Consider the following 27,948-nt stretch of genomic DNA (forward strand, 5'->3'; position numbering starts at 1 on the left):
CTCCCATACACGCAGGCCTTGCCAATTTCAGCTCCCCAGGCTTCAGACAAACTGACCTGGGCGGGTCTGTACTACTATTGGGCCAAGCATTTACAACCAGCGATAAGGGAGCTCGGGTGGGGGAACACTCGTAGCCACAATGCCTCCTCTGCGCTCAGGTAAAAGCACGCCCACATTTACCACCACCTCCGCCCGCCCAGCCACTCCCGATCACAGGCACACGTCGTCCCTCCCCGAGTCTACAGCGCTATTCCCCGATTGCCTGTTCAACCTCCGTTGACCTCACAGGAGCTGGAACAATCACACAATTGAAGCACCGCCCACATCACGAGCTGCCTCCTATTGAACACCCTGTGCGCCTATCAACCCGAATGCGTGTGTGAGGGGGGAGGGGGTGCAGAAGAGTGCAGCTGTTGTCAGGCGGTCCACGTGTGCATTTTTGCAGAGGAAGCTGTAACCCACCAGCCACTCGCGAGTAGGGAAGTCTCAGGGGTTGTTCGATTCCGCCAAAATCTCTTTGGGACGATGGGGCCCTTCATGTCTAATCCTAAACATGATGTTTACTCAGAAGTAAACCCACATGCATACTTCGCATGAGCACTGCTAGGTTAAGATCTCGGGCTTTCTGTTCTTAAAGAATTGCATTGCTTTTATTGTAACAGCCATCATCGGTTGCCATAATTACGTTGCGAGTTCGTTTCAGAGCCTTCGTGAATAGCATGGAAAGAAATCAAATAAAACTACCACCCCGAGATCTTGTGGACTGTAGTCTGACAAAATAACTCAATAAACCAATAAATAATACAACACAGTAAATTTATAATAAACTGTCTTGTAAATTTTGTGCACAGATGGTAAATGATGCCTGGCATAAACAGAAGAGTAACTTTTCCAAGTCTGTTGTTTTAAATGTACGAGATAAGACCATCCTGCCTGCTTGTACCTGCAGGTGAAAAGAGAAAAGAGTTGGTTCACAACAGTTGCGAAGTGTCGATCATCCATTTCCTTTCCCAAAGAGATGAGAGAGTAGGTGGACCAGCTGTCATTTTCACATCTACGAAAAAACAACTTACCTTTATTCGTGTCTAGCGCCTGCCAAATACTTCACTGCACTGCACCACGCGTCCAGTTATTCACACATGCAAATTCTGGAAAGGCGCAGAATTCACGAGGTTAGGCAACACGTTCAAGAGGCAACCCCAACGGAACAACATGCGCTCTTCCTCGCTGCTTCCACGCAGTTTTGAGGGAGCGAAATCCCCATCCAATCCCTGGATTCCGGGCTCCACATTTTCGCCCCAACCACCGCCGCCGCCACCACCACCACAGCCGCCGCTGCCAACAGCGGCAACAGCACAGCCCGTGAGGTCGGCGGCGGCGGCGCCGCGTCGAATGAGATGTCTCTGCTGAGGAGAAAAGGGCTGCCGGTGGGAGGGCGACTTGGGCAGGCGCAGTGTGGGGGCCTGCCTAGAGAAGGGGGAGGGCGAGGAGTTCGGGAGGCTGAGCGAGTGTCGTCGTCGTCCCCTCCCTCTTTCCTCCTCCTCCTCCTCCTCCTCGAAAGGTGGTGGTGATTGTGTTTGTGAAGGGAAAGGAGGGGGTGAACAACAACAACACGGTGGTGTTTTTGAGCGGGTTGATGCTGTTGTTACTGAGCTGTTAACACGACGACGTCACCGCACTTCACAGCGACTGTACGGAGCAACCGCCGCCACATCAGGGGGTTGGGTCCGCCCTCCCGCCGCGCGACACCCTTCCCTCCCCCCCTTCGCTCTTTCAGGGACAGTTTCCTTTGCCCCTCCCCCCTCGCGCTCTGTCTTTCCTCAAGTAAAACTTCCTGGCTCGCGGCGCCGCGGGCCCGCCTGAGGGGAAAGACAAACAAGCGGCGGCGGAGGGGAAGCGAGCCCCTGTGTATAAGCGAGCACACCCCAGCAACAGCGCGGCAGCCCACCTCCCTTCCCCAACATCACACGCAACACAACCCGCGGACACCCTGCCTGCCTCTCTCTCTCTCTGTCTGTCCCGGCCTTATCTCTGTCTAACCAGCAGCTGGAGGAGCTGTCAAAACTTCCTCTCAGCTGCCCTCAGCCAGCCTTGGCCTCCGCCTCCTCTTCCCCCGGGGGCGGGGGAAGGGCACAAGGCCAACGTACGATGAAGCGGCGGTCTCCTCCTCCTCAGCTGCAGCAGAGGAGAGGAGTCGTTTGCCTGTGGCCGCCGCTACTACCGTCGCCGCCGCCTTAACCGGGGCCTGTGAGAGAAGTGGGGGTGTCGAAGGGAGCCGTATTCTCAGAGAGGCGCGCACATACTGAGAAGCCGGCTGTGCGCGACAGTTGTATGGCCCCATCTTTCTGCTACAACCTCCTCCGCTCTCCGTCAGCCGCCGAAAGGGTCTAATTGCGTGTGACTGAGGCGGGCTCTCCTCTCTTCTCCTCCCCATGCTACTACCTGCGCGCTGGTCCGCGGCGGCTGAGGCCAGCAATGCGAGGCGGAGGTAGAAGAGGAAGAGGAGGTGGAGAAGCAGAAGGGGAGCAGCAGCAGCTGCTGCTGCCGCCGCAGCTGCCGGAGCAGGAGGAGCGTCGGGATCACCCTCATCCACAACCTCCCTCACCCTCCTCCTCCTCCTCCTCCATGTGTCTCTCTCGCCCTGCTGACTAGGATGTCAACGGAGGAGCAGAGGCTGACGCTCGTGGTGGAGCAGCAGCACCAGCAGCGAGAACCGCCGCCACAACTCCCCGAGCCAGGAGCTCCCCCCACGGCAGCAGCCGTCACAGACAAAAGACCTAGGGGCCGGCCTCGCAAAGATGGCGCTTCCCCTTTCCAGAGAGTCAGAAAGAAGTAAGTTCAGTGCGTGTGTGGATGTTGGCGAGGAGATCAGGAGAGAGAGGGGCTGGCCGGCTGGCTACCTGGGTAGGGAGCGGGATGGTAGGAGCGCTGTCAGCTCCAGCAGAGGCTTCATCCCTCCTCTTTTATGACCTAGTTGCCATGTCAAGAATGGCCACCTCTTGCCTCTTTTTCTTCTCCTCCCCTTTGCACTTTGCTCTCCTCCTCTTCCTCTCTTGCTTTCCCCCTTGTTTTGTTTATACTTTTTCTCCCCTCCCCGCCCCAATATCATATTGAGGATGGTCCCATCTTACCTTTCTCTTTCTCTTTCTCTTTCTGGTTTCCTTCTCTTTTTCTTTCTCCCCCCTCCTCTGTCCCTTTTGTCATCCTCCTGCCATTTCCATTATTATCTGTACTTTTAACTTTTTTCTTGTTCTCCTCTGTCCCAGTTTTCATGTTTACAATGGCTCGCATCCTTTTTATTTTCTTTCCTTCCCAACTTCTTCCCCCCTCCTTTGTTATCCTGTTATCTCTATTTTTAATTTACTTTTTCCTTTCTTCTCTTGCAGTTAGTTTCTTACCAAGTTGTTCTCTTTTCCCTTACTAGACTTCTTCTCTTGGCCTCCTTTTTCCCTGCCAAGGGTTCTCAATAACGTAGTGATTTTTTCAAAAAAATCTGTTCAAAAAGTCTGGCTTTGCCATAACAGGATTACTTTTGAAAACAAATTTCTTCTCACCCTTTCTACGCTGTACAAACAGCGCGTCCACGTCCACCAACCTTAGGAAAGTGATTGTGTAATGGGAAGCTCCTCCCTAGGAGCTGTCAAAAGCCACAGCCAGGGGTATGCACAACAACAAGAGAGTGGCTAGGGGAAGATTGTGTGGTGTTTTGCCTTTGTCTCTTGATACTGCCATTTTTCTCTGTTACCATCCTTTCAATTAATGTGAAGGAATTAAATTAGTGTCTAATTCTTATAGTTGTGATTACTTGAGTTTTAATGAAAATAAGGAACACCATGTTCTCCATTGCTAAATCTGACAAGGATGCAGGTGGTTTGGGCTTGCCTTAAGGTAGAAAGCATCAGTCACAAACTAACATAATTTTGTGCAGAGGTTGGGAGTCCTTTGATATGAACCATCTATGGTCTGTAAAAATATAGTCTCAGATAATGTATATGCTGTAATCTTGTATTTGCATTTCAAGTACCTGTACACTGCCTGTTCCTCCAATAAATTGGCAAAGAGGAGGGTTTTTTAAAGGGTGCTGGCTAACTTTTAGAACATAACTCATTAGACTTTCATCTCAAACCAAAACAGGTACTGTGCTTGCCTTCTAAAAATTCAGATATTTAATTTAAAAAATCAAAGGGGTACAGGAAACCCCACACATGTGGGCTCTAGCTTGATAATGCATAGGTAAAGTTGGGGCTGCTGTTTTGATTGTGCTTGCTTTATGCTGATGCCAAATCATTCCTCTTTTTATATGTTTGCTCAGTAAAACAAACCCTTAAATATTCAGGCAAAATTCAGAAATGTGACATTTTCATGTGCAATGGGGGGGGAATCAGATTAAGGAAAAGTGAAAAAACTTACAAGGTTTCTACACAGTGGCAATGCATCCAGACTTTGTAGTACCCTCCGCTACCAAATACACCACTATTACCTATTAGCTATACTTAGTATTGTGTAAAAACTGCTATGAAAGTCTTGCTATTAGATAGCCCTCAGAAGCAGTAGTGTGAAACTAAAGACCTTGACCTGTTCTAACAGTTTTTTTTAAAGCGTATTCAAGTTATTTTGTTTGTCAGCTAGGAAATGTTGTTATGGAAGAGAGATTTCCATATTTTTCTATGGCTGCAAAATAGTCTACATGTGCACTGTGCATAGAAGAGAACTTGGGAAGCTGTTTTGTGGGGGAATTCATTTGGCAGGTTTATGTTGTTGGAATACTGCTTTAAACTAAAATGTGGATCAAATAATTACTTAACATGCTGAATTCCTTTTTTAAAAAATCATCATCTTTTTATGCTTAACTATTTACTTTGTTTGTGTGTAATGATGTCCTTTCTCCCACGCTTAGTGGGGTAGCCAGCATATGAAGCCAGTTTTAACCCCTCTTGTGCTGCTTGTATCAGTTGCATGCAATGCAATTTGCCATACAAATTTGACAATTTTTATAAAGTGGATTATTTTTATAAGCTGACATCTTACAACACTACCCCCTGACTTTGGGTAACAGCATTTCTCAGTAATATTTTAAATTAAGATTCTACACATAGTAATTAAATATTTTTTATAGAAGTTTACAGTGACAGAGTTTCTCTTTCTTTCTGTTGTCATTAGTGTTGTCCAGTAAAGGTGTTCTTGGTAGTGAACCTAGTCTGCTTCTACTTGCTGTTTGGTTTGTCATTTACCCTCCATGAGGAGTTTACTAATTACTTTTACAATATGTTTATATTTAGTTCAACATGGGGCTGTTAATTTTATTGGGTGATAACTAATTGTGCCCACCTGCTTGTGGAACTGTCTTCTGCTAACGCAAGGGGACTTTACCTTCCTTTCACTGAATGCTTCCACATGCCTTCTGAATCTGCTTTGGAGGGTTAGGGTACCCTTTGGAGAGGATTTGAGGGCCACAGAGGGCTGTGGGAGAAGGAGAAGGGGAATCCTCTCAGGCAACGCTGGATATCACCCATTATGTTTTCAGTGTTTGAGATATCAGAGGCACACAGCACAAGAAGTCAGTCCCGCTATGTTCAGTGGAGCTTACTCCTTAGAAAGTGTGCTTTTAATATTGCAAACTTGGCCTTGTGATGAATTTCAATCAATATAGATACCCTCAAGGTATACATATAGAATGGGTGTATGTGATCAATTTATTTATCCTTTTTTTAAAAAAAATGTAGTTCCTTTCTTATCCTATAGATATCAAGAGGTATGTAGTGTTTTATCTATAAATGTATGGGTAACAAGACAAATCCCTGCTTATTCCTAGCCACTATACATTTGTCTAAATCGCACTGCATTGCCTCAGGGAAAATTGTGAGCTTGGAGATTTGGCAGTTTTCAAAGAGAGGGCATTCCAAGGCTAGGGAGCAATGGCACATCTCTTTGTTTACCCTTGTTGACTGTATGTTGCATGCAGAAGGTACTATAGAGAGGCTGCTTATGGCAGCCTCTGTGGCAGAGAGTGAAGGAGGTGGTTTTAAAATATGTAAGCTCTAACTGTTTTGTGCCTTATTGGTCAAAGGTAGTATCTTGGATTGTGTCTGTAATGGAAAGTAAATGCAACACATTTGGTGGAGCACTGGTGGGATGTTTTCAGCCCATTTTGGAGGCAGACTGCTTTGCTGTGTACACCAGCTGTAGCTACATGGTGCCTACCCAGTAGAGTTAAAGTGTAAAATCATGGCATTCCAGTCTTGATATTGTGAAGACATGAATGACAGCTGACCAGTTTGAATCTGACAACAAGGCTTGCAGCCTTCTTCCCAGATGGAGCTGGTAGAAAAAGCTCCTGGTAACTGCTACCAGCTCCGGATGCAGCAATTGAGAAATATCCTTAGGCTATGAGCTTGAGTGATGAGGGGAGGCTGAACCCCATCCATAACTGGGAAACACATCCTTCCAGGTCATAAGACTGAGGCAATGATGTTAGACAGGTCCTGACTCAATTAAACCTTAAAGGCTTTGCCTACATTCTGTTGCTGATTGTAGTCAAACTATGCATAAAATGGATATTATCAAACTACCATGAGATATGAAAAAGGGAGAGAGAGTGTGCACTTCATGCTATTAGCTTATTTCTCAGTATGTCTTTACTCAGATGTGATTTGGCCCTATAACCATCATGACCAGGATTCAAAGGGAGCATACATGCTGTAGCAGGATTTTTGAAACTCCCATTCCAAAACCAGTCCCTTGTGCTATCTGATAAGCCACTAACTAAATTAGGATCTTCTCAAGGAGCTATCGGTTGGCAGTGTACTTAATGTTTAGAAATGGGGAAGTATTGGTGTATGCTTGTCAATGCAGCTTGCTGAATCCCCACCCAAGGCTTGTGAAAATCAGATGGGACAAGTAAGCTACTTTGCAGTCTGTGATCATCAGTTTCTACTAGAGACCACACAACAGATGGAAATCCACTATCTTTCTACAAGCCTTATTATTGACTTGTAGAAAGTTATTGGCTAGTTTCCAGTTTCTTTTTAGGGATGATTAAGAGGGGCAATTTAAAAAGGCTGTTTTGTTCCTGAACCCTTTCTAATATGCTTCCCAACCTGCTTTGAGACTGTGCTTGTGATTCTTGCCCAAATTTTATATTATTTGTTTATTAGATATATCCCTCCCTCCCTCCCTCCCTGTAGGAGCTCAGGGCGGCAAACAAAAACACTAAAAACATCTTAAAAACAGACTTTTGATGTTATGTGCCTTCAAGTTGATTATGACTTATGGCGACCCTATGAATCAGTGACCTCCAAGAGCATCTGTCATGGACCACCCTGTTCAGATCTTGTAAGTTCAGGTCTGTGGCTTCCTTTATGGAATCAATCCATCTCTTGTTTGGCCCTCTTTTTCTACTCCCTGCTGTTTTCCCCAGCATTATTGTCTTTTCTAGTGAATCCCGTCTTCTCATGATGTGTCCAAAGTATGATAACCTCAGTTTCATCATTTTAGCTTCTAGTGACAGTTTGGTTTAATTATTTCTAATACCCAATTATTTGTCTTTTTTGCAGTCCATGGTATCCGCAAAGCGCTCCTCCAGCACCACATTTAAAATGAGTTGATTTTTCTCTTATCCACTTTTTTCACTGTCCAACTTTCACATCCCTATATAGAGATCGGGAATACCATGGTCTGAATGATCCTGACTTTAGTGTTCAGTGATACCTTTGCATTTGAGGACCTTTTCTAGTTCTCTTATAGCTACCCTCCCCAGTCCTAGCCTTCTTCTGATTTCTTGACTATTGTCTCCATTTTGGTTAATGACTGTCCCGAGGTATTCATAATCCTTGACAAGTTCAGTGTCCTCATTGTCAACTTTAAAGTTACATAAATCTTCTGTTGTCATAAAACATCCATGAAAGCATATTAAAACAAAACAACTTTAAAAACATTTTTAAAAAAAAGCTTTTAAAGCATCTTAAAAAAAGCAATTCCTGCCCAGACACAGACAGGGATAAGGTTTCTACAAAAGGCTTGTTGAAAGAGGAAAGTCTTCCATAGGCGCCAAAAAGGTAATACAGATGGTCCCTGTCTAATATTTAAGGGGAGGAAATTATATTCTGTGAGTCTGTTTACATACTTGCTGTTAGTCGTGAGGCTTTGGTGATGCAAATATGCAATACCAAGGGTGGTATTCAATGCTAGTCATACTCGGAATAGACCCACTGAAGGTAATATAGAGCAGGTGACCCTGTTGAAGCCCTTGTCAAGCTCTGGACCAGCGAGGCGCATTGGGCTCTCGACACGGTTGCCCCCGAGCGCCCTCTCCGGCACTGTGGAGCCCAGGTTGCACCTTGGTACACCAGTGAGCTAAGGGCAATGAAACAGGCTGGACAACGGCTAGAGCACAAGTGGCACATCATAACCGTGCCTACTGTGTGGTGGTGAGGGCGGTGAAGAAGGCCCACTTCTCTGTCTCCATCACATCCTCAAGTAGCCATCCTGTGGAGCTTTTCCATATTGTCAGGGGTCTACTGACATCAACTCCAGGAAATGGAGTCTTAGACCCTTCGGAGGCCCACTATGAATTGTTTGTAAGGCACTTTGAGGGTAAAGTTGCTCACCTCCATAGCAGTCTTGATGCGCCATACACATCTACTGTAGTTCCCAATGAGGTGTCCAATGAAATGTCTGCTGCAACTTCTTGGGAACGGTTTCAGTTGATGCGGCCTGATGATGTGGACAAGGTGCTTGCGATGATGTGGCCAGCAATGTGTCCTCTTGACCCTTGCTCTTCTTGGCTTATTAAAGCTTGCCGAGGGGGTCTGACCGAGTGGATCTAGGGTGTGGTCAACGCATCATTACGGGATGGAGTGGTTCCAGCCGCCTTGAAAGAGGCGGCGATCCAACCACTCCTGAAAAAGCCCACCGTGGACCCATTGGTTTGTGACAACTACCGACCAGTTGCAAATACCCCCTTCTTAGGGAAGGTGATTGAGACGTTGTGGCGCAGCAACTGCAAGTACGCTTGGATGAAACAGATTATCTTGACCCATCCCAGTCTGGGTTCAGGCCTGGTTATGGAACTGAATCGGCCTTGGTCGCCCTGATGAATGACCTTTATTGGGAGAAGGACAGCGGGAGTGTGACCCTGTTATTCTTACTTGATCTCTCAGCGGCTTTTGATATCATTGACCATGGTATCCTTCTGGGCTGACTTGGTGAGCTGGGTATTGGAAGCACTGTTTTACAGTGGTTCCGGTCCTATCTCCAGGGTCGCTCTCAGAGAATAGCATTGAGTGACTGTCTTTCAGACCCCTGGTAGCTGTGCTGTGCGGTGTCAGCAGTATGCTGATGATACCCAGCTCTATTTCTCCGTAACATCTGAATCGGGAGAGGCCGTGCAAGCACTGGACTGCTGCCTGGACTTGGTGGTAGGCTGGATGAGGGCCAATAAACTGAGTCTGAATCCTAGCAAGATGGAGTCGCTACGGGTTGGTGGTTCTTGAGTTCAGATAATTGGTCAGTTGCTTGCTTTGGATGGGGTCGTACTCCCTCTGAAAGAGCAGGTCTGTAGCCTGGGGGTACTCCTGGATCCATCTTTGTCACTAGAGGCCCAGGTGACCTCAGTGGCTAGGAGTGTCTTTTACCAGCTTCGGCTGATGAGACAGCTGCGGCCGTTTCTGGACCGGGATAGCCTGACCACTGTTGTCCACCAACTGGTAATCTCCAGGCTGGATTACTGTAATGCTCTCTATGTGGGGCTGCCCTTGAGGTTGGTCCAGAAGCTGCAGCTGGTGCAAAATGCAGCAGTGAGACTGCTCACTGGGGTAGGGTACCACCAACATGTCACCCCGCTGCTGAAAGAATTGCACTGACAGCCCATTTGCTACTGGGCCAGATTCGAGGTTCTAGTTTTAGTGTACAAAGCCCTATACAGCTTGGGACCAGGATACCTGAAAGACCGTCTTACCCCTTATGTACCCAGTCGATCACTGCGCTCTGCAGGTGAGGGCCTCCTGCAGATACCATCTGATCAGGAGGTTCATTCTGCACAATATAGGAAATGGACCTTTAGTGTGGCAGCACTTACCCTGTGGAATTCCCTTGCTTTGAATATTAGGCAGGCGCCATCTCTGCTATCTTTTCGGTGCCTTTTGAAGACTTTCCTCTTTCAACAGGTCTTTTAAGTTGAGACCTATCCCAGTCTGCGTCTGTGTTAGAATTGCTTAATATGTTTTTTAATAATGTTTTTAACCCTTTTTAAAGTTGTTTTTTAAAAATGTTTTTAATGCTGTTTTGTTTTAATGTATTTTAACATCTGTTTTTATTATGTTTTAAAGTGTTTTTAGGGCTTTGTTTGCAGCCCTGGGCTCCTGCTGGGAGGAAGGGCGGGATACAAATTAAATAATAAATAAAAATAAATAAAATTATATACATGACTAACAAGTCCATTAGTTTTAGTGTGTCAACTCTGAGTAGTACTTAGTTGAGTACCACTCCAATATTTGGGATGTTAGTGTAGTTCGTTGTTCATTTAGAAACTGTCTACACTTATGTAATGTGCTCTGAATTTGAATTAGAATAGGATGAAAACCCTTAGTGTAAACTGTAAAAAACACATATGTATACTTTGAAAAGTCATAGCCCTAACATTGTAATGTGCTGTGAATTAAGCCTCTCAAAATAAAGCTAACCAACAAAGCTGAAATGTTAGTGTTATACCTGGTTTTCTTGGCTATGTGCCAAAATGCAAAAAAAGAATGCAAAAAAACCTAATATAACTGTTTAAATTATATTTCTTTTACCATATATTAAATGTCACTGTATTTAGATGCTTCCAGAAAGGTGATCCTTGCAAGCATGTACTGCATGCTTTTAAAATACCTGCAAGACTTGATACTAATATTTTATGTTAACCCATGTAAGCAAGTATGACTGTTACTAATTCAGAGTGTCATGGATCACATGGAGGCCGGATTCTTTAAGATAATTAAATTTGGTTTTGGCACAGAAACAGCATTGGTCGCCCTGTATGATGATCTTTGTTGGGAGAGAGACAGGGGGAGTGTGACTCCGTTGATTCTCCTTGATCTCTCAGCGACTTTCGATACCATCAACCATGGTATCCTTCTGGGGAGACTGGCTGAGTTGGGAGTGGGAGGTACTGCATTGCAGTGGTTCCGCTCCTACTTGGCAGGTCGCCTCCAGAAGGTGGTGCTTGGGGAGCATTGCTCGGCACCCTGGACTCTCCAGTATGAGGTTCCGCAGGGGTCAGTTCTGTCCCCCATGCTGTTCAACATCTACATGAAACCGTTGGGTGCGGTCATCTGGAGCTTAGGAGTGCGTTGCCATCAGTATGCTGATGACATGCAGCTCTATTCCTCCTTTTCATCTTCTTCAGGTGAGGCTGTCAATGTGCTGAACCGGTGCCTGGCTGCGACAATGGACTGGATGAGGGCTATTAAACTGAGGCTCAATCCAGACAAGACTGAGATGCTGCTAGTGGGTGGTTCTTCTGACCAGATGGTGGATGTCCAACCTGTCCTGGATGGGGTTGCACTCCCCCTGAAGGAGCAGGTTCGTAGCTTGGGGGTTCTCCTAGAATCATCTCTTGTCACTTGAGGCTCAGGTAGCCTCGGTGGCACGGAGTGCCTTCTACCAACTTCGGTTGGTGGCCCAACTACATCCCTATCTGGACAGGGATAACCTGGCTTCAGTTGTCCATGCTCTGGTAACCTCTAAATTAGATTACTGCAATGCACTCTACGTGGGGCTGCCTTTGAAGACGGTTCAGAAACTGCAGCTTGTGCAAAATGCAGTGGCCAGATTGGTAACAGGGACCAGACGGTCCAAACATATAAAACCAATTCTGGCCCGCTTGCACTGGCTGCCTGTACGTTTCCGAGCTCGATTCAAGGTGCTGGTTTTGACCTATAAAGCCTTACACGGCTTGGGACCACAATACCTGATGGAACGCCTCTCCTGATACGAACCCAGCCATACACTACGTTCAAGATCAGAGGCCCTCCTCCGGGTGCCTACTCCAAGGGAAGTTCGGAGGGTGACAACAAGGGAGAGGGCCTTCTCAGTGGTGGCCCCCAAATTATGGAATGATTTTCTTGACGAGGTGTGCCTGGCGCCAACACTGTTATCTTTTCGTCGCCAGGTCAAGACATTCCTCTTCTCCCAGGCATTTTAGCATGTGTTTTATATTGTTTTAAATTTTTAAATTGTGTTGTAAATTGTTTTTTAAAAGATGTATTTTTTAAATTGTATATGTTTTTAGTTACTGTAAACCACCCAGAGAGCTTCGGCTATGGGGTGCTATACAAGTAGATAGATAGATAGATAGATAGATAGATAGATAGATAGATAGATAGATAGATAGATAGATAGATAGATAGATAGATAGATAGATAGATAGATAGATAGGTTGGCATTTAGTTTGGTGCTTACAAAGTGATAGTAGACAGAAGTCCTAAGAATGGTGCAGCATGTTTGTGTCATAGTAAACTTCAAGAAGGCAAAGGAAAAATCTATTATAAGGAAATTTCCCTTTTAAAACAGATTTCTGCTTAAAATATCACACACACACACACGGTTTCTAGTGGGATCGTGCTTAATGTAAATGTCTAGCATGTGAATAAGATTGTTTTGAGTATTTCATTACAGGGAGTAGCCAGTCATAGTGATAATATAAACAAAAATATTATTGCAACAAAATGATTGGACATGTGTGCCGCTAAGCCTGCTTTTTGAATTTTGTCTAGTATGTAGTTGAAAATTAATGTGTAACATCTCTTTGGCCTGTTCACAAGATTGCTTTTCATATTAATTGTATTATGAAGTGAATATAAAAATTGACCCCTTATAGGATATAAGAGCAGTTGTATTAATCTATCCAGTGAGTTTAGAAGTAGATGACATGTGAATAAATTTTGGTACTTTTAAATTACATTTTTATTGCCTTTTATAAGAAGACAAAAGAGAAAATGTCAATGGCTACAATCCGATCTGGAGTTAGGCATCTTTAAGCCCATTAAAACCAATATGCTTAAGAATGTCTAACTTTCTTCTGGCTTGTGATCTGTTCCTCCGATTTTACAAATTAAACCAGAACTATCACTAGAAGCTAAAATGATGAAACGGAGGTTATCATACTTTGGACACATATTGAGATGACAGGATTCACTAGAAAAGACCACAATGCTGGGGAAAACAGAAGAGAGTAGAAAAAGAGGAAGGCCAAAGAAGAGATGGATTGATTCCATAAAAGAAGCAACAGACCTGAACTTACAGGTTCTGAACAGGGTGGTCCATGACAGATGCTATTGGAGGTCGCTGATTCATAGGGTTGCCATAAGTCATAATCGACTTGAAGGCACATAACAAAAACAAGACCATATGTATTTTTGATTTTTTCTGATAACAGCAGAATCATGTGCACGTGTTACTGGTTCAGTGGGTTTTACTCCACAGTAAGTGTGTTCAGGTATGTAGCCTAAGAATCTCCACATGATTATTGGTGATAACCATGTTGAGATAGTAAATAATTATTTATACTTTTTTCCTTCTTCCTGAAACTTAACTCAAATGGGAGTGCAGTTTCTAGCCACCTGAAAGAAAAACTCTGATGCATTGGCCCTTATTATGATTAGTAGAAATATTTGCTATTACAGAATAACAGTTAGAATTTTTCATATCTAGGCATGAAAATGTATTGTTTATTTGAAGAAATTTAAATTCTTCTTGCATTTTCCCCTTAAGTTTATAGAGGCAAAAACTCATAGGCTTTATTTTATGAATGTATAGTATTGATTTATGTATAAAACTAATCTTCTGCTTAAAAAGTTTAACTTGGTATTATAGATCAAGTTAATCTTTCATAATGCAACTTATTTGCAGATGATTTTCACCTCCCTTCCACCCCAAAGTCATAAACAAACCTGTCTGTTTGTATATAGATACTTCATACTAGGTTTGAACCCCATTATGTTAACTACTGCATGTTCATAATGGTAAGGTATATTCTACCCAAAGAAGCTTCCAAGTTTAAAATGAAGGTGGCAGATGGTGCTGCGATGGGTGTAGCAAACATAATAGTGAGACAGCTGTGAACAGCACAATGAGTTACTGGGCATAGAATGTCAGGTGCATAACCACAAGTTCTTTTGCATCTTAGATTTTTAATGAGGCATTTATAGAATGGTGATGTAGCTGATTACCTCTGTATATTTCCTCTTTCCATCCAGAAACTTGTTCAATCTGTAGGAAGGGCTTGAGTCTGGAAATAATAATATGGACCATGTTTAGCACTCACAAGCAGTGAAAAGGAAGGAATCAGTAGATGATGAGGTGAATATGTTATCCTTTTAGTATCAGACATATATTTCTATCCTTCCAAGCTTTTGTTGTTGTTGTTATGTGCCTCCAAGTTGGCTACGACTTATGGCGACCCTATGAATCAGTGACCTCCAAGAGCATCTTGTAAGTTCAGGTCTGTGGCTTCCTTTATGAAATCAATCCATCTCTTGTTTGGCCTTCCTCTTTTTCTACTTCCTTCTGTTTTTCCAAGCATTATCATCTTTGCTAAGGAATCATGTCTTCTCATGATGTGTCCAAAGTATGATAGCCTCAGTTTCATCATTTTAGCTTCTAGTGATAGTTCTGGTTTAATTTGTTCTAACACCCAATTATTTGTCTTTTTTGCAGTCCATGGTATCCGCAAAGCTCTTCTCCAACACCACATTTCAAATGCATTGATTTTTCTCTTATCCGCTTTTTTCACTGTCCAACTTTCACATCCATACATAGACATCAGAAATACCATGGTCTGAATTATCCTGACTTTAGTGTTCAGTGATACATCTTTACATTTGAGGACCTTTTCTAATTCTCTCACAGCTGCCCTCCCCAGTCCTAGCCTTCTTCTAAGATTCATCCAAACTCAGAGGAAGGCAATGGTAAACCACCTCTGAATATCTCTTACCACGAAAACCCTATGAACAGAGTATCCAAGCTTTTAAGTGTATTTTAACTTATTTTTTCTCTTAATATGTTCTATTCTGTTTTTGTAAGCCATCTACAAAGCACTGTTGAAGGGTGGTATATACAGAAAAAAGCTTTGTAAACAAAAAACATGGAATGGTCTTGGCACCCATTTCTGGTCTGCCCTAAAGGGAGTGCCATCAGAGCAAAACCACTGGAGAAATACAAAATTAGTTATTTTATTTATTTTAAAAATATTTATAGGGTCTCTTTGTGGGCAGAGTTCTCTCAAGGCAGCAAATAACAATATAGTAAACAAAATGGCAATAAAATGATACTATATTAAAAACTTTTTACAAAAGTAAAAGTACAAAAATGGGCAGCAGTACTTTAAAAAGATTCTGTCAGCAGAGACAGTTTTTCAGCTGTATATTCTATAAAAGCACTTGAAAAAGAGGTTTTAAAAGCCATTTTGAATGCCAAGACTGAAGGGAGTAATGATGTGTCCCTTGGAAGGGGAGGTTCACAGAGTAGGGACAACCATGAAAAGGGTTGTTTTCTAAGGCCCACCATTCTTACTGACCTTAAAGGCAGGCTAGCAAGCAGGGCCGCCAACACCAGTTTCAAGGCACAGGAAATCCTTCGACTAACCAGACCCTAAACCATTTAGGGCTTTATGTGTCAAAACTGATACTTTGAAATAAGGCCCAGAAACGCACTGGTAACCAGTGGAACTGGTACTGAATCTGTGCAATGAGTTCAGACTGCCTAACCCAACAAGCACCCCAGTGGTCATGTTTTCTGGGTCATGCTAAATTTTCTGGGTCATCTTCAAAGACAGCCCTATGTACAGCACATTACATCAGTCTAGTCTGGATATAAATAGTGCATGTATAACTCTATCTAGGTCTGCTTTCTTTAAGTAAGGTAGGATCACAGTTGGTGTACAATCCTAAGCTGACACCTCTGCAGAGTGCTGAGTCCAGAAGAACCTCCTAACTGCAAACCTGTTCCTTTGGGGGGAATACAGCCCCATACAAAAATGGTTGCATCCCTATGCCCAGATTATCTGGTTACCCTACCCATAGCATCTCTGTATTTCCTGGATTATGTTTTAGTTTGCTCACCTGCATCCATCCCCAAACTGCCTCCAGACACCTGCTCCGGAGTTTCACAGCATCCTTGGGATTTGTAGGTGGAAAACAAAGGCAGAGCTGCATTTTATCAAGATGTTGATGGTGCTACAGCCCAAATCTCTTCCCTAACCATTTAATGTAGATATTAAACAGCATGGACAAGATGGAACTCTACAACACCCTGTATGCCACAAGCCTTGGGCAAATATTCCCTAGCGCACCTTCTGAGACCATGCCTCTGGGAAGAACTGGAGCTCCTGCAGTGCTGTGCCTTCTAAGAAGGGATGGGGAAGAAATAACTTGCTCTGTAATATGTACCTCTTAGACCATTGTGGAGATTGGAATGTATTTATGTGGATTAGTCAGCTCTTCATCAAACTGCTACTTACAGTTCAACAAGATGGTCTGAAGGCTACTTTTAACCTTTTTTCCTTAATAGATGATTTTTGCAGCTAGAAAATCATGTATCGAGAGACAGAAAAGTTAAAGATAGCCCTTGGACCTTGTTGAGCTAGTAGAAAGAGACATGGTGGGCGTTGTTTGGATTTAAAAAGAAATTGTACAATTATGTGGATACGGAATGAAACAGACTGAGGGGGTGAATGAACGTGAAAGGGAACAGAAATACTCATCCAGCCATCACTACTTCTAAACCCAACCTATCCAGGTGATGAAGAAGGATACCATGGTTGAACGTACTGAAACCAGTTAAGAACTAATAGGATTGCACTGCTCCCATCCGTTCTCTGATGTATGTCATCAGAGTGACCAAGGCTGTTTCCATCCAAAAACTGGGTCTGGAACGGGTTTGAAATGAGTTGAAATAACCAGTTTCTGTAAACTACAGTGATTTTTTAAAATTGCTATCATGAAACATAGACTCCTTGATGTATAGTAACTTCTGTTAAAATATTGCTTTCCACAATCAATCTTGTTAAATGTCAAGATAATGTCTAATTTTGATAGATGGCTAGATTTGTAATGAAAGAACATTCCTCCATAAAAGTGGAAGTGTTCCCTCTCCTCTTGAACCATCTCTGTGTATTCCTGTTTCTGTAGTGTCATTTGTTTGGCTTCCTCCAATTCACTCATCCCCTCTTTTTTATATATATATATGTACAGTAATTGGACTGAAAACTCTCCATAAAATATAGGCGGTTTCCTCCTCAAAAGCATGCAGTGATGAGATATATTCCAAATATTAGGTGATGTCAGGATATTCAGCCAGGTATATGTAGCAGTTGTTTGAATGTTTTTTCATAAAGAAAATAAGAGAGGCCAACCTTGATGGTTGAGAATGTCACTAAAAGGTTTAATTATGTGGGACCCAGAAGACTAGATCTTGAAGATAAATAGGAAGAAAAGACAATAAATAGACAACATGTAATTGCATGGGATCAAAACACAAGTTATGGAAGTTTGGGCCCTAATCCAAAGGGCTCCATAAACTTGGTAATGCTTCTGAGTCACACTGATCACAGCACCTCACACTGCCTGACAAGCTACCTCCAAAACCTTGGGCAACTTTGGAAGCATCTTTGCACACTGTGGAAAAAGTTAGCTTGTAAGGTGGAGTGTATGCCTACAAAACCTTATATATTCCTGAAGGGACTCATGTAGTACCTTGTTGTACATAAGGTTCTCTGTCCAGCCAGGGATGCAAACATGGAAACCTGCTTCTGTATACGCACTTCTCTTAGCTAGACCAGGGCATCTTTGTGTTTCACTATAAATGGAAACAAGGTTGGTTAGGCATATCCCTAACCTAGAATCTGGTTTGTTTGCCTTTAGTTTAGAAGCTCTTGTTTTTGCTTATACATTTGGTGGTTGGTAGATTTATGAGTATCTGCTATGAATTACTTTTGGCGTTCTTATAAAAGAGAACTAGCTAACTTCCAAAATGTGATCATGAAACATAAGAACATATTTTTAGTGTAGAATATGGTACTTCTGAATGTTGTTAACATGTTGTCCTGGAACTACAGAGCTAAAGAGAAGCGCACACTGGTCTCTGCCACTGGCTAGAGGACCAAGGACCACTGGGATTTTGTATCTCATGCCTCCTAGGAAGAACATCACGGCATGGTAAAGACAAGCCTAGTCTCATTCATTAGCCAGAGAAGGAGCAGCTGCAGGGAACTTTCTTTCCTCTCTAAGCCAGAAAGAACACTCTGCTCCTACAGTTACCTGGGATTGCAGAAGCAAGGAGAAAGGACATTCTGGCCCCATCCATAGGCGAAAGGAACAAGAACCACCAATTCATTCTAGAACAAAGCAAGGGAAGATCAGTTTGGCCCAAACTAAAAATATAAATGCCTGCTTATACTGGCCTTGAACTGCCATTCCCTGCCATCGTGCTTACGAACTACTCTCACTTTTAAAAATTGATCTGAGATGCGTTGGGAAACAATAATTGACTGACTTCCGGGAAGGGTGACTTCGCTTGTGCCTGCTTTTGGGACAGGCTCCCGCCTCAAAAGAAGCTTATTCAGATATAAATCAGTCAGAACGTTTTTTTTTTTGACTGATGAAATTTCTCCCGGGCAGGGAGAAACGTAGAGATCAACCTCAAAAGCCTGTTTTTGTTGGGAGGACTGGATTTCATTAATTTATGAGATAAGGTCCAGCCAACAATGCCGGACGGACTTTCGAACAAGCTCTATCTGCTTAAGCGATACGTTTATCTTTTCTTTAAAGAGACAACGGACTAACAGGCAAGCACCCTTCTTTCTATTATTTTTTTTACTTGGTTTAAATTGTTGCAGCAAAAGGAGATTTGTCAGATTGATTGGCTTTGGACAGCTTCTGGGTGAGCTATAACTCTTCTCTGTTATCCACGAAATTAACAGCTTATCTCTGTTTCTGTCGCAAAAAGCTGTCCTGGAAGTGCATTCTAAAGATATACACAGAAGAGGGATTTCTATTCCTGATTTCTATTCCAAGGAATATTATATTGTCTGGGACTATTCTCTGTTTGGTCTATTTTATTTTGACGAATCTGCTTCTTCACGACGCCACTAACTGTTTTGATGCTGGGAACTAAATTTGTTTTGCATTCTTGAACATAGAGAGATAAGGCAGGTTGCTCTGTTTATACTGTGATGTCATCAAGCCTGGAATATTAACCCAATTGTTGCTGAAATAAGAAGTGGTTTTTCTTTATTTTTGTTTTGCTTTGTTTTCGTGGTTTTAAAAATGGCAATCAAGAAAGTGGCTGAGAATCTGGAAGTAACTATGTTTCAGAAAATAATGGATGAGATTGAGATAACGAAACAAACCCTGCGACAGGGTAGTAAGGAGCTGAAAATTGAACTGAGCAAAATGACGCAGGAGTTTAAAGAAATAGGGGATCCTGTGAGAGAGGAGAATGAGATCAGAGATGAGAAAAGAAAAAATAAAGGGAAGATACAAGCCCTGGAGATTGGAACAAATGTGGAATTGGAAAAAGATCTGGAGTTTATGGATTTTAGAAATAAAATCTACTGTTTGGAATTTAACGTTATCTCTGAAGAAATTAATGAAGATATTAGAGATAAAGTTATCAATGGCTTGGATAATCTTCTGGACTGGAATGATGTGATGGAGCTTGATATAGAGAAAATCTATGGAATTAACTGCAGCCATGTGACAATGGAAAAACTCTTAAGAGATGAGCCAGTGCATTTTGTAAAAAAGAAGAACACAGATATGACTTTACAACAGTATTTCAGCAACTTATTCAGAATGGATGGCAAGAAAATATTTGGGATAGAGGAAATTCCCATCAGACTCTTATTATATGACTATGGCTACAACAGCAAGATTATTATGGACTACTGATAATGGAAGATTGGACACTGAAATTACTGGACTTAACAGGACTATTAAAGATGGAAGATGGAACTAATAGGGATAATGGAATAATGGCTATTGAAATTATTGGACCTAACAGATTCTGATGAGATGGATTAATCGAAATGTTTATTTGGACTATGGTTATGACAATAAGATTATTATAATTATTAACGAGATGGATTAATTGACATGTTTATTTGGAGAAAAATTGATAGATATATTTCTTAAAGAATTGAAACCTCTCTTTGACTTTTTGTGGAAAGAATAAAGTAATGTTTATGAGATTTGATGATTAATTAAGATAACTACTGGAGGAAAGTGATTTTATAATATGATTTAAGAGACAGGATTGTTATATATTGTAGACCTATAACTGATTTGATATGTGACAAATGGGAAGTCAACATTTTATTTTTTTTTGTTTAATCATTTTTGTTTTGTTTTGTTTTTTGTCTTTGAATGTTTTATGATTTTGTTTTCTATGTTTTATGAAAATTTGAATAAAAATTATTGTAAAAAAAAAAAGGGAAACAATAATTGACTGAAAAGCAGAATAAATGAATAAGAAATAAGTGTGGGGTAGAAATAAAACATACAGTTTCAAAAACTGGATGTATGAATTATAAACAACTTGAGGATATCTCCAAAAAGGCACTCCTGTATTGAGTTTCCCCACATAAGATGCAACATCACTTGCTGTGTGTGTTATTACATGATGAATTTTTACATCAATTTTGTTGGATGAGTTTCAGCTACTGCAACCTGAGGTTATGACAAGTCGCTTTGGGTGTGAGGCTGACCACCTGTTCTTTTTATCTTTGCCATCTTGGCATCTAACTAACATCTAGCAGGAGGGGATTATTGCTTCTTTAAGAGAGTGAGCAAACCAGGCCACCTTGAAGAAGCTGCTGCTCCTTATTAAAATCTTGTAGTGCTTATTAACTAACAGCTGATGGCAAATATTCTGCTTCTTGGAAAAGATGCTTGAGTGCATGAACCGTGTGCAATTACTCTTGGATGAAACTGATTATCTTGAACAATTTGATTCTGGTTTCAGGCCGGATTTTGACATGGGAGCAGCTTTGGTTGTCCTGATGGATTACTTGTGCTGGAAGACAGACAGGGTGTGATCCTGCTCATTCCCCCAGTCCTCTCAGTGGTTTTCAGTACCATCAATCATGGCATTATTCTGGATAAGCTGTCAGGGGATTGTGGGACACTGTATTCCAATGACTTAATACCTTGTTAGAGAGTGGAGTCAAGAAGGTAGTGCTGGGAGATATTGCTTGACTCTTTAGCTGATTTGATGCTGATGACATCGAGATCTTCCCCTTTTAATCAGATTTAGGGGAAGCAGTGGAGGTGCTGAACCACCATTGAACTGGATGAGGGCCAATAAACTGAAGAGACCAGATAAGATTCAGGTTCTGTTGGTAGATGGCTGATCTGACTAGTGAAGTATGGTTATGGGTAATGTAACACTCGCATTGAATGTTTGGTTTTGTAGTTTGGGGATGCTGCTGGATTCGGCATTGTCACTGGTAGCGTAAGTGGCTTCTGTGTTGCAGTACCTTTAATCAGTTTAAACTGGTTTGGCAGCTACAACCCCTTCTCTTTCCTGGATTGACATGCCCTGGCCACTAAGTGGCAAGATTCAGTGTTGTATGTGGGTCTGCTTACCTTTGAGGACTACTTAGAAATTTCAGTTAGGCCCCATCTGCACTATAAATTTAAAGTAGTGTCATACTACTCTAAACAGTCATGGCTTCCCCCAAAGAATCCTGGGAACTGTAGCTTGTTAAAGCTGCTGAGAGTTGTTAGGAGCCTCCACCTATGGAGGCAGAGCACAGCCATTATGTGTGGTTTAAAAGTAACAACTGCTGTGCTGACTTTTTTTTTGTTGATATATTCTCCATTTTTGTTTTAATTTTGAATTATATATTTATTGTTTTGTTATCTTCATATGCCAACCTCATAGTTTTACTAATGGCAGTCCAGAAATCTTTTAAATAAGACAAATAATAGTGCATCTTACTGGAGAACATAGGAATGCCATTTTCAGTGGTGGTCCCATGCCTCTTGTAACATGTAATTGATTGTAAATTGAATAGTTCTCTACGGTATACCATGGGGGACACTTGCGGGAACAGCTTCAGTGTAGCAACGTGATATTAGTATGCTATTTTTCTTTATGAGAAAAGTAGCATACATGGCAAATGTTTCCTCATAAATGATATTTTGTTCAAAACTATAAAGTGTAAACATTGTATATTTCAGTGTATAAATCTTCAGTAATATGGAAGAAGCACTTTTAAACTACATTTTTAAGGTTACCTGCCATGAAATACCCTATTAAAATCCTACAGTTTGCATAATAGTACCTGAGAAAGATTTTAGATACACAATACTTTCGTTATTCATAGGTTTTAAAAACACAGTTGGGGATAACCTATCTGAGCCTCTGTGTCTCTTTTTTTTTTTCAATAATTTTTATTCAGATTTTCATAAAACATACAAGACAAAATCATAAAACATTCAAAGACAAAAAACAAAATCAAAAATAGTTAAACAAAAAGAAAAAAAGAAAAAAAAAAAAATAAAAAATAAAGAGTAAAATATTGACTTCCCATTTGTCAAAGATCAAATCAGTTATAAGTCTATAATATATAACAATCCTGTCTCTTAAGTCATATTATAAAATCACTTTCCTCCAGTAGTTATCTTACTTAATCATCAAATCTCATAAACATTACTTTATTCTTTCCACAAAAAGTCAAAGAGAGGTTTCAATTCTTTAAGAAATATATCTATCAATTTTTTTTTCCAGATAAGCATATCGATTAATCCATCTCATTACTAATTATGATAATCTTATTGTCATAACCATAGTCAAAATAAACATTTCAATTAATCCATCACATCAGAATCTGTTAGGTTCAGTAATTTCAGTAGCCATTGTTCTATTATCCCTATTAGTTCCATTTTCCATCTTCCATCTTCAGTAGTCTTGTTAAGTCCAGTAATTTCAATATCCAATCTTCCATTATCAGTATTCCATAATAATCTTGCTGTCAAAGCCATAGTCATATAGTAAGAGTCTGATGGGAATTACCTCTATCCCAAATATTTTCTTGCCATCCATTCTGAATAGGTTGCTGAAATACTGCTGTAAAATCATATCTCTGTTCTTTTTTTCAAAATACACTGGGTCATCTCTTGAAAGTTTTTCCATTGTCACATGGCTGCAGTTAATTCCATAGATTTTCTCTATATTGGGCTCCATCACATCATTCCAGTCCAGAAGATTATCCATGCCATTGATAACTTTATCTCTAGAATCTTCATTAATTTCTTCAGAGATAACATTGAGTTCCAAACAATAGATTTTATTTCTAAAGTCCATAGACTCCAAATCTTGTTCCTGTTCCACGTTTGTTCCAATCTCCGGGATCTCCTCTCTCACAGGGACCCCTGTTCCAGTCTCCAGGGTCTCCTCTCTCACAGGGACCCCTGTTCCAGTCTCCAGGGTCTCCTCTCTCACAAGGACCCCTATGTCTTTAATCTCCTGTGTCTCCAAACAATAGATTTTGTTTCTAAAGTCCATAGACTCCAAATCTTTTTCCTGTTCCACGTTTGTTCCAATCTCCGGGGTCTCCTCTCTCACAGGGACCCCTTCCAGGGTCACCTCTCTCACAGGGACCCCTATATCTTTAATCTCCTGCTTCATTTTACTCAATTCAATTTTCAGCTCCTTACAACCCTGTCGCAGGTTTTGTTTCGTTATCTCAATCTCATCCATTATTTTCTGAAACATAGTTATTTCCAGCTTCTCAGCCACATTCTTAATTGCCATTTTAAAAGAAAAATATAGGAAAACCACTTCTTATTTCAGCAACAATTGGGTTAATACTCCAAACTTGGTGACATCACAGTATAAACAGAGCAGACAGCCTTATCTCTCCATGCTTAAATAAACAAAATGCAGTTCCCAGGATCGAAACAATTAATGGCGGTCGTCAGAAAACAGATTCGTCAAAATAAAATAGACCAAAAAAAGAGTAGTCTCAGACAATATAATATTCTTCAAAATAAAAATCTGGAATAGAAATCCCTCTTCTGTGTATATCTTTAGAATGCAAATCCAGGACAGCTTTTTGCAACAAAAACAGAGATAAGCTATTAATTAGTGAGTAGCAGAGAGAAGTTATGGCTCCCCAGTGAGATGTCAAAAACCGATCAATCTGGCAAATCTCTTTTAAACAGCAACAATTTAAGTCAAGTAAAAGAAAAATATAGAAAGAAGGGTGCTTGCCTGTTAGTGCGTTCTCTCTTAGAAGATAAGATGAACGTTCGCTTTTCCAGATAGAGCTTGTTGTTAAAAATCCGTCCCACCTTCGTCGGCTGGACCTCGTCCCATAAATTAATGAGATCTGGTCGTCCCAACAAAAATAGGCTTTGAGGTTAATCTCTTCGTTTCTCCCTACCCGGGAGAAGTTTAATCAGTCAAAAAAAGAAAAAATCTGACTGATATATCTGAATAAGCTTCTTTTGAGGCAGGAGCCCGTCTCAAAAGCAGGCACAGGCTAAGTCACCCTTCCCGGAAGTCCCCTGAGCCTCTGTGTCTCATAGATGAGGTGAGTTGTATACATTCAAACTCCAGCTGACTTGCAAGCTCTTTCTTTGAATTATGACATCACAACACATGTTAGATGTATCTTGGGGAAAAAAAGATTGTCCTATTAATTAAGGGCCTTGGTTTTTTTTTTACAAGAAAACTATTTCAAATAATTATTTTTATCCTTTACCCCAACATTATCTTACCCCTTTCTATATGTGAAATTCTTAAACTAAGTTATAAAGGTACACTATTATCTTTGTGGGATGTGTTTCCTGCATTCAGCTGAATTATATAAGCTGGAACCTTTTCAGTTTGCCAGTGTGTTTGGGAGTGGGGGGAGTGAAGCATGTATCTGTTTTCTTGACCTAACATCTAAAATTTTTTACAATGCTAGGTGATAAAGTCTAGGCTGGTTTCAACACAAAAATTTAAATTAGCCAACCAGACTGTATTAGTAGTCTAGACGAAACCTATTTAGCCCCATATACAGTACTTAGTTTACAATATGGTTATTAGTGAGAATCAGTTCTCTGTCATTTTTCACAAGCATCCAGTGGCATAGTATTGGTAGCAGAGTGGCTGATGATAGCCCTAGGGATTCAATTAGATTTTAATTTTATATTATTATTCTTAACTATGTTGAGAGAGAGAAAGGTGGGATATACTGTAACTTTAAGTACAGTTTGCTTTATTCAAATATGCCACTTGCTTCTCTGGATTACTGATTGGACAATAAATTTTAGGATTAAGCATGATGACTGTTGCAACAAGTGCAGCAGAACAATACCAGACTGTGACACTGATATTCAGAGCTAATACAGAAAAATGTGCTGATGGAGGACAATGAATTTGTCCTACTACTTAAGCCATAGCCACTGTTTCCAGATTAAATGTTGTTGCATTGTACAGGATTAGACATGGGGTGTAAATAATGACCTGACTTGCACAGGAGTTATTGCATTTGCTTTATAATGGATGCCACTCAGTTGCACTGTATCTATAGGGTTGGTATGTCAAATATGTGTGCATTCTGATTGTATCCATGCTTTTTCCAAAGTAAATTCCACTGATTTTGGAGTTTTTCCAATTTTATAATGAGATTCCCAAGTCAGTATGCATAAGATTACAGCCTTGTCTTTTCAGCCAAATAGTAAATTGTGCATTACTGGGGAAAATCTGAAATAGTTTACCTTTAGTAAAACTATTCTCCATTTAAAACCATAGGAATTGTAGCCTAACATTTTATTTTAACTTTGGCATGAAGGTAATTGTTTTTTCTAATAATCTGAATAGTGGAATCAAAATTGCTTAATTTTGGACCAGTAAACAGGCCACTGAAATAAAATACTTGGAAAACATGAAAGAAACATTGTTTAAGACAGGCAAAAGACTGGAGCCCAGTGTCAGCCTTGTGGTTTAAGACTGTAGATTGGTTAGTTCTGAAGAATAAATGGATGAGTTTGTGATATTTTTAGAGGAGGAGCTCAGGACAACTGAAATAAAAGTTACATAACACTTCCTTTGTTTCTGTTCAGTGAAACGTTTTTGGCAAAAGTCAGTTGAGGGACTGGAAAGGGGACAAAGAAGGAAATGGTACCAATGTGAAGAGAGTATGGTTGAATGAAAACTCTTAATTTAAAATAATACTGTACTTTAAGGTTGAAAACACATACAGTACATTGGAGGCCAGGAAACGAAGTCTCTCTCTCTCTCTCTCTCTCTCTCTCTCTCTCTCTCTCTCTCTCTCTCTCTCTCTCTCACACACACACACACACACACACACACACACACACACACACACACACACCTCCCCCCATTTATGGAGCTATTTATAGGGGAGGCAGATTGAAGCCCTTATGGGGACTGAGACGACAGGTTTCCTTCCTAGCTTTGGTACTCTCCATAGGCTTTCGGACATGCTGCTAGCTCTTCACGCAAATGAATACGAGTTGTGTCAGGCCATGAAATCCTCGCCTTAATTCTGTTCAACATTTCTCCCCTGTTGTGGCAGCTGGGAGCTTGTTGGAGATGAATGGTTATGCCAGACTAAAGATCCGTTTGCCATATACATTGTCAGCTGGTCGGGAAAGAGTTAAGGCAAGAGGCGGCTTCCCTAGGAAGTGTGGCTGGGGCCGGTCGTTCCGGATCCTTGGTGGGCTGAATCCAGTCCGCACATTTGTGGCGCTCCGAACAGTCGGATCTACTTTCTCTACCCCAGCTTTTTCCCTTCATTCCTCCCCTTCCCTTCCCCTCCTCCTCTCCTCCTCCTCCGGCGGCTCTAGTGTTGGAGGCGAAATCGTTAAGAGCTGAAGTTCCGAGGCGTTTTGGGGGGCTCGGAAATCACCTTCGTGGTCGGCGCCTGCAATTGGGGGTCAGGGCAAGACTCGCCTAGGGGAGCGCCTACCAGTTGTCTTCGAAGAGGCTGCTAGGGAAGTAAGCCTGGGAAGTGAAGTGTTGTTTGATTTGGGAGAGTAATATGGCTGATCTAAGGGAGGGCTGAGCAATTTGTCTTTCTCCACACGGCGCTGGGCTTGGATTCTAACATGTAAATAACTTCTTCCTTCGCGTAATCGGCTTCGGGCACCGATGCCAGCCCCTTCGGCCTTCCTACGGTTTTTGTGAAAGGTTCCACGGTTGGGGAAAGCGTTGTGCAGACAAAATTGAACGGTGGTAAGTAACCTGCCGTTAACTTCTTTGTATTAAAGGGCAAAATATGACAGGAGTCCAACACCTATATGTGGCAGGCAGACTGTTTCACAGTTCTGTGGAGGCGAATAGTGAATTATAAAGAGGAGTGGTAGGACCCGAGGCATCGTCCTGGAAAGTTACCGGGATGACTTAAGTTGACGCTTGTGATATTTCAGAACTGTTTGTTATATTTGCGTGTCATGAAAATGCTTATATCGACGTCTGTTAAACATTCATAACAAAAAAATCATACTCTTCAATCAAGTGGAAAGCCCAGCTCTAGGATGGCAACTAATTGATTGGTAAAATACATTTTATATATATATATCTGAAATATACGTATTTTCAAATGACACAAGTGACTTTTTCTCTGCACCAATGCTGTGTTGTTGAATTGGCTGTGGTGGAGAATATCATTTACAGGTTTATTAAATTCACCAGAGAAGCTGTTTATGTTTGCAAATAATTTCAAATATAAATGTATTTATAGAATTCCAAGAACAGTTTTATATATTTATAATATCCATGGCTCTGATTAAAATATATTTTAAAAGTGTTTGCTGGAACATTCTAACTTAAACATAAGATATTTAACCATTTTAAATTTATGATTGATTTTCTATATAAAATAGGTCATAAGTGAAAGAATGGGTTATGTAACTAGTTTGTTTCAGAGAACTTGATACACAGTATAAGAAA

At 41.4% G+C, this 27,948-nt stretch overlaps 1 protein-coding gene and 1 long non-coding RNA gene across 12 annotated transcripts in view; one reads left to right on the plus strand and one right to left on the minus strand.

Annotated features, from left to right (window-relative positions):
- Nucleotides 1-799: 799 nt before the first annotated feature.
- Nucleotides 800-1,765, minus strand: LOC133365566 (uncharacterized). Its single transcript, XR_009758245.1, has 2 exons — nt 1,074-1,765; nt 800-943 (listed from the first exon to the last, which is right to left on the minus strand). It is a non-coding gene; the product is annotated as an uncharacterized LOC133365566 (long non-coding RNA).
- Nucleotides 1,356-27,948, plus strand: part of KMT2C (lysine methyltransferase 2C) — a 283,231-nt gene continuing 256,638 nt past the window's right edge. For 7 of the 11 annotated variants that reach the window (XM_061587633.1, XM_061587640.1, XM_061587641.1 and 4 more), the window contains exon 1: nt 1,357-2,832. In XM_061587633.1, the coding sequence (XP_061443617.1) occupies nt 2,654-2,832 (179 nt within the window). In that variant the 5' untranslated portion in view covers nt 1,357-2,653. Of the gene's footprint in view, nt 2,833-26,735; nt 27,232-27,948 lie in introns of those variants that run through there. The other 4 variants (XM_061587632.1, XM_061587631.1, XM_061587638.1 and 1 more) reach the window with 3 other exon arrangements.

This window comes from Rhineura floridana, chromosome 10 (genome assembly GCF_030035675.1).
Source record: "Rhineura floridana isolate rRhiFlo1 chromosome 10, rRhiFlo1.hap2, whole genome shotgun sequence".
NCBI lineage: Eukaryota > Metazoa > Chordata > Lepidosauria > Squamata > Rhineuridae > Rhineura > Rhineura floridana.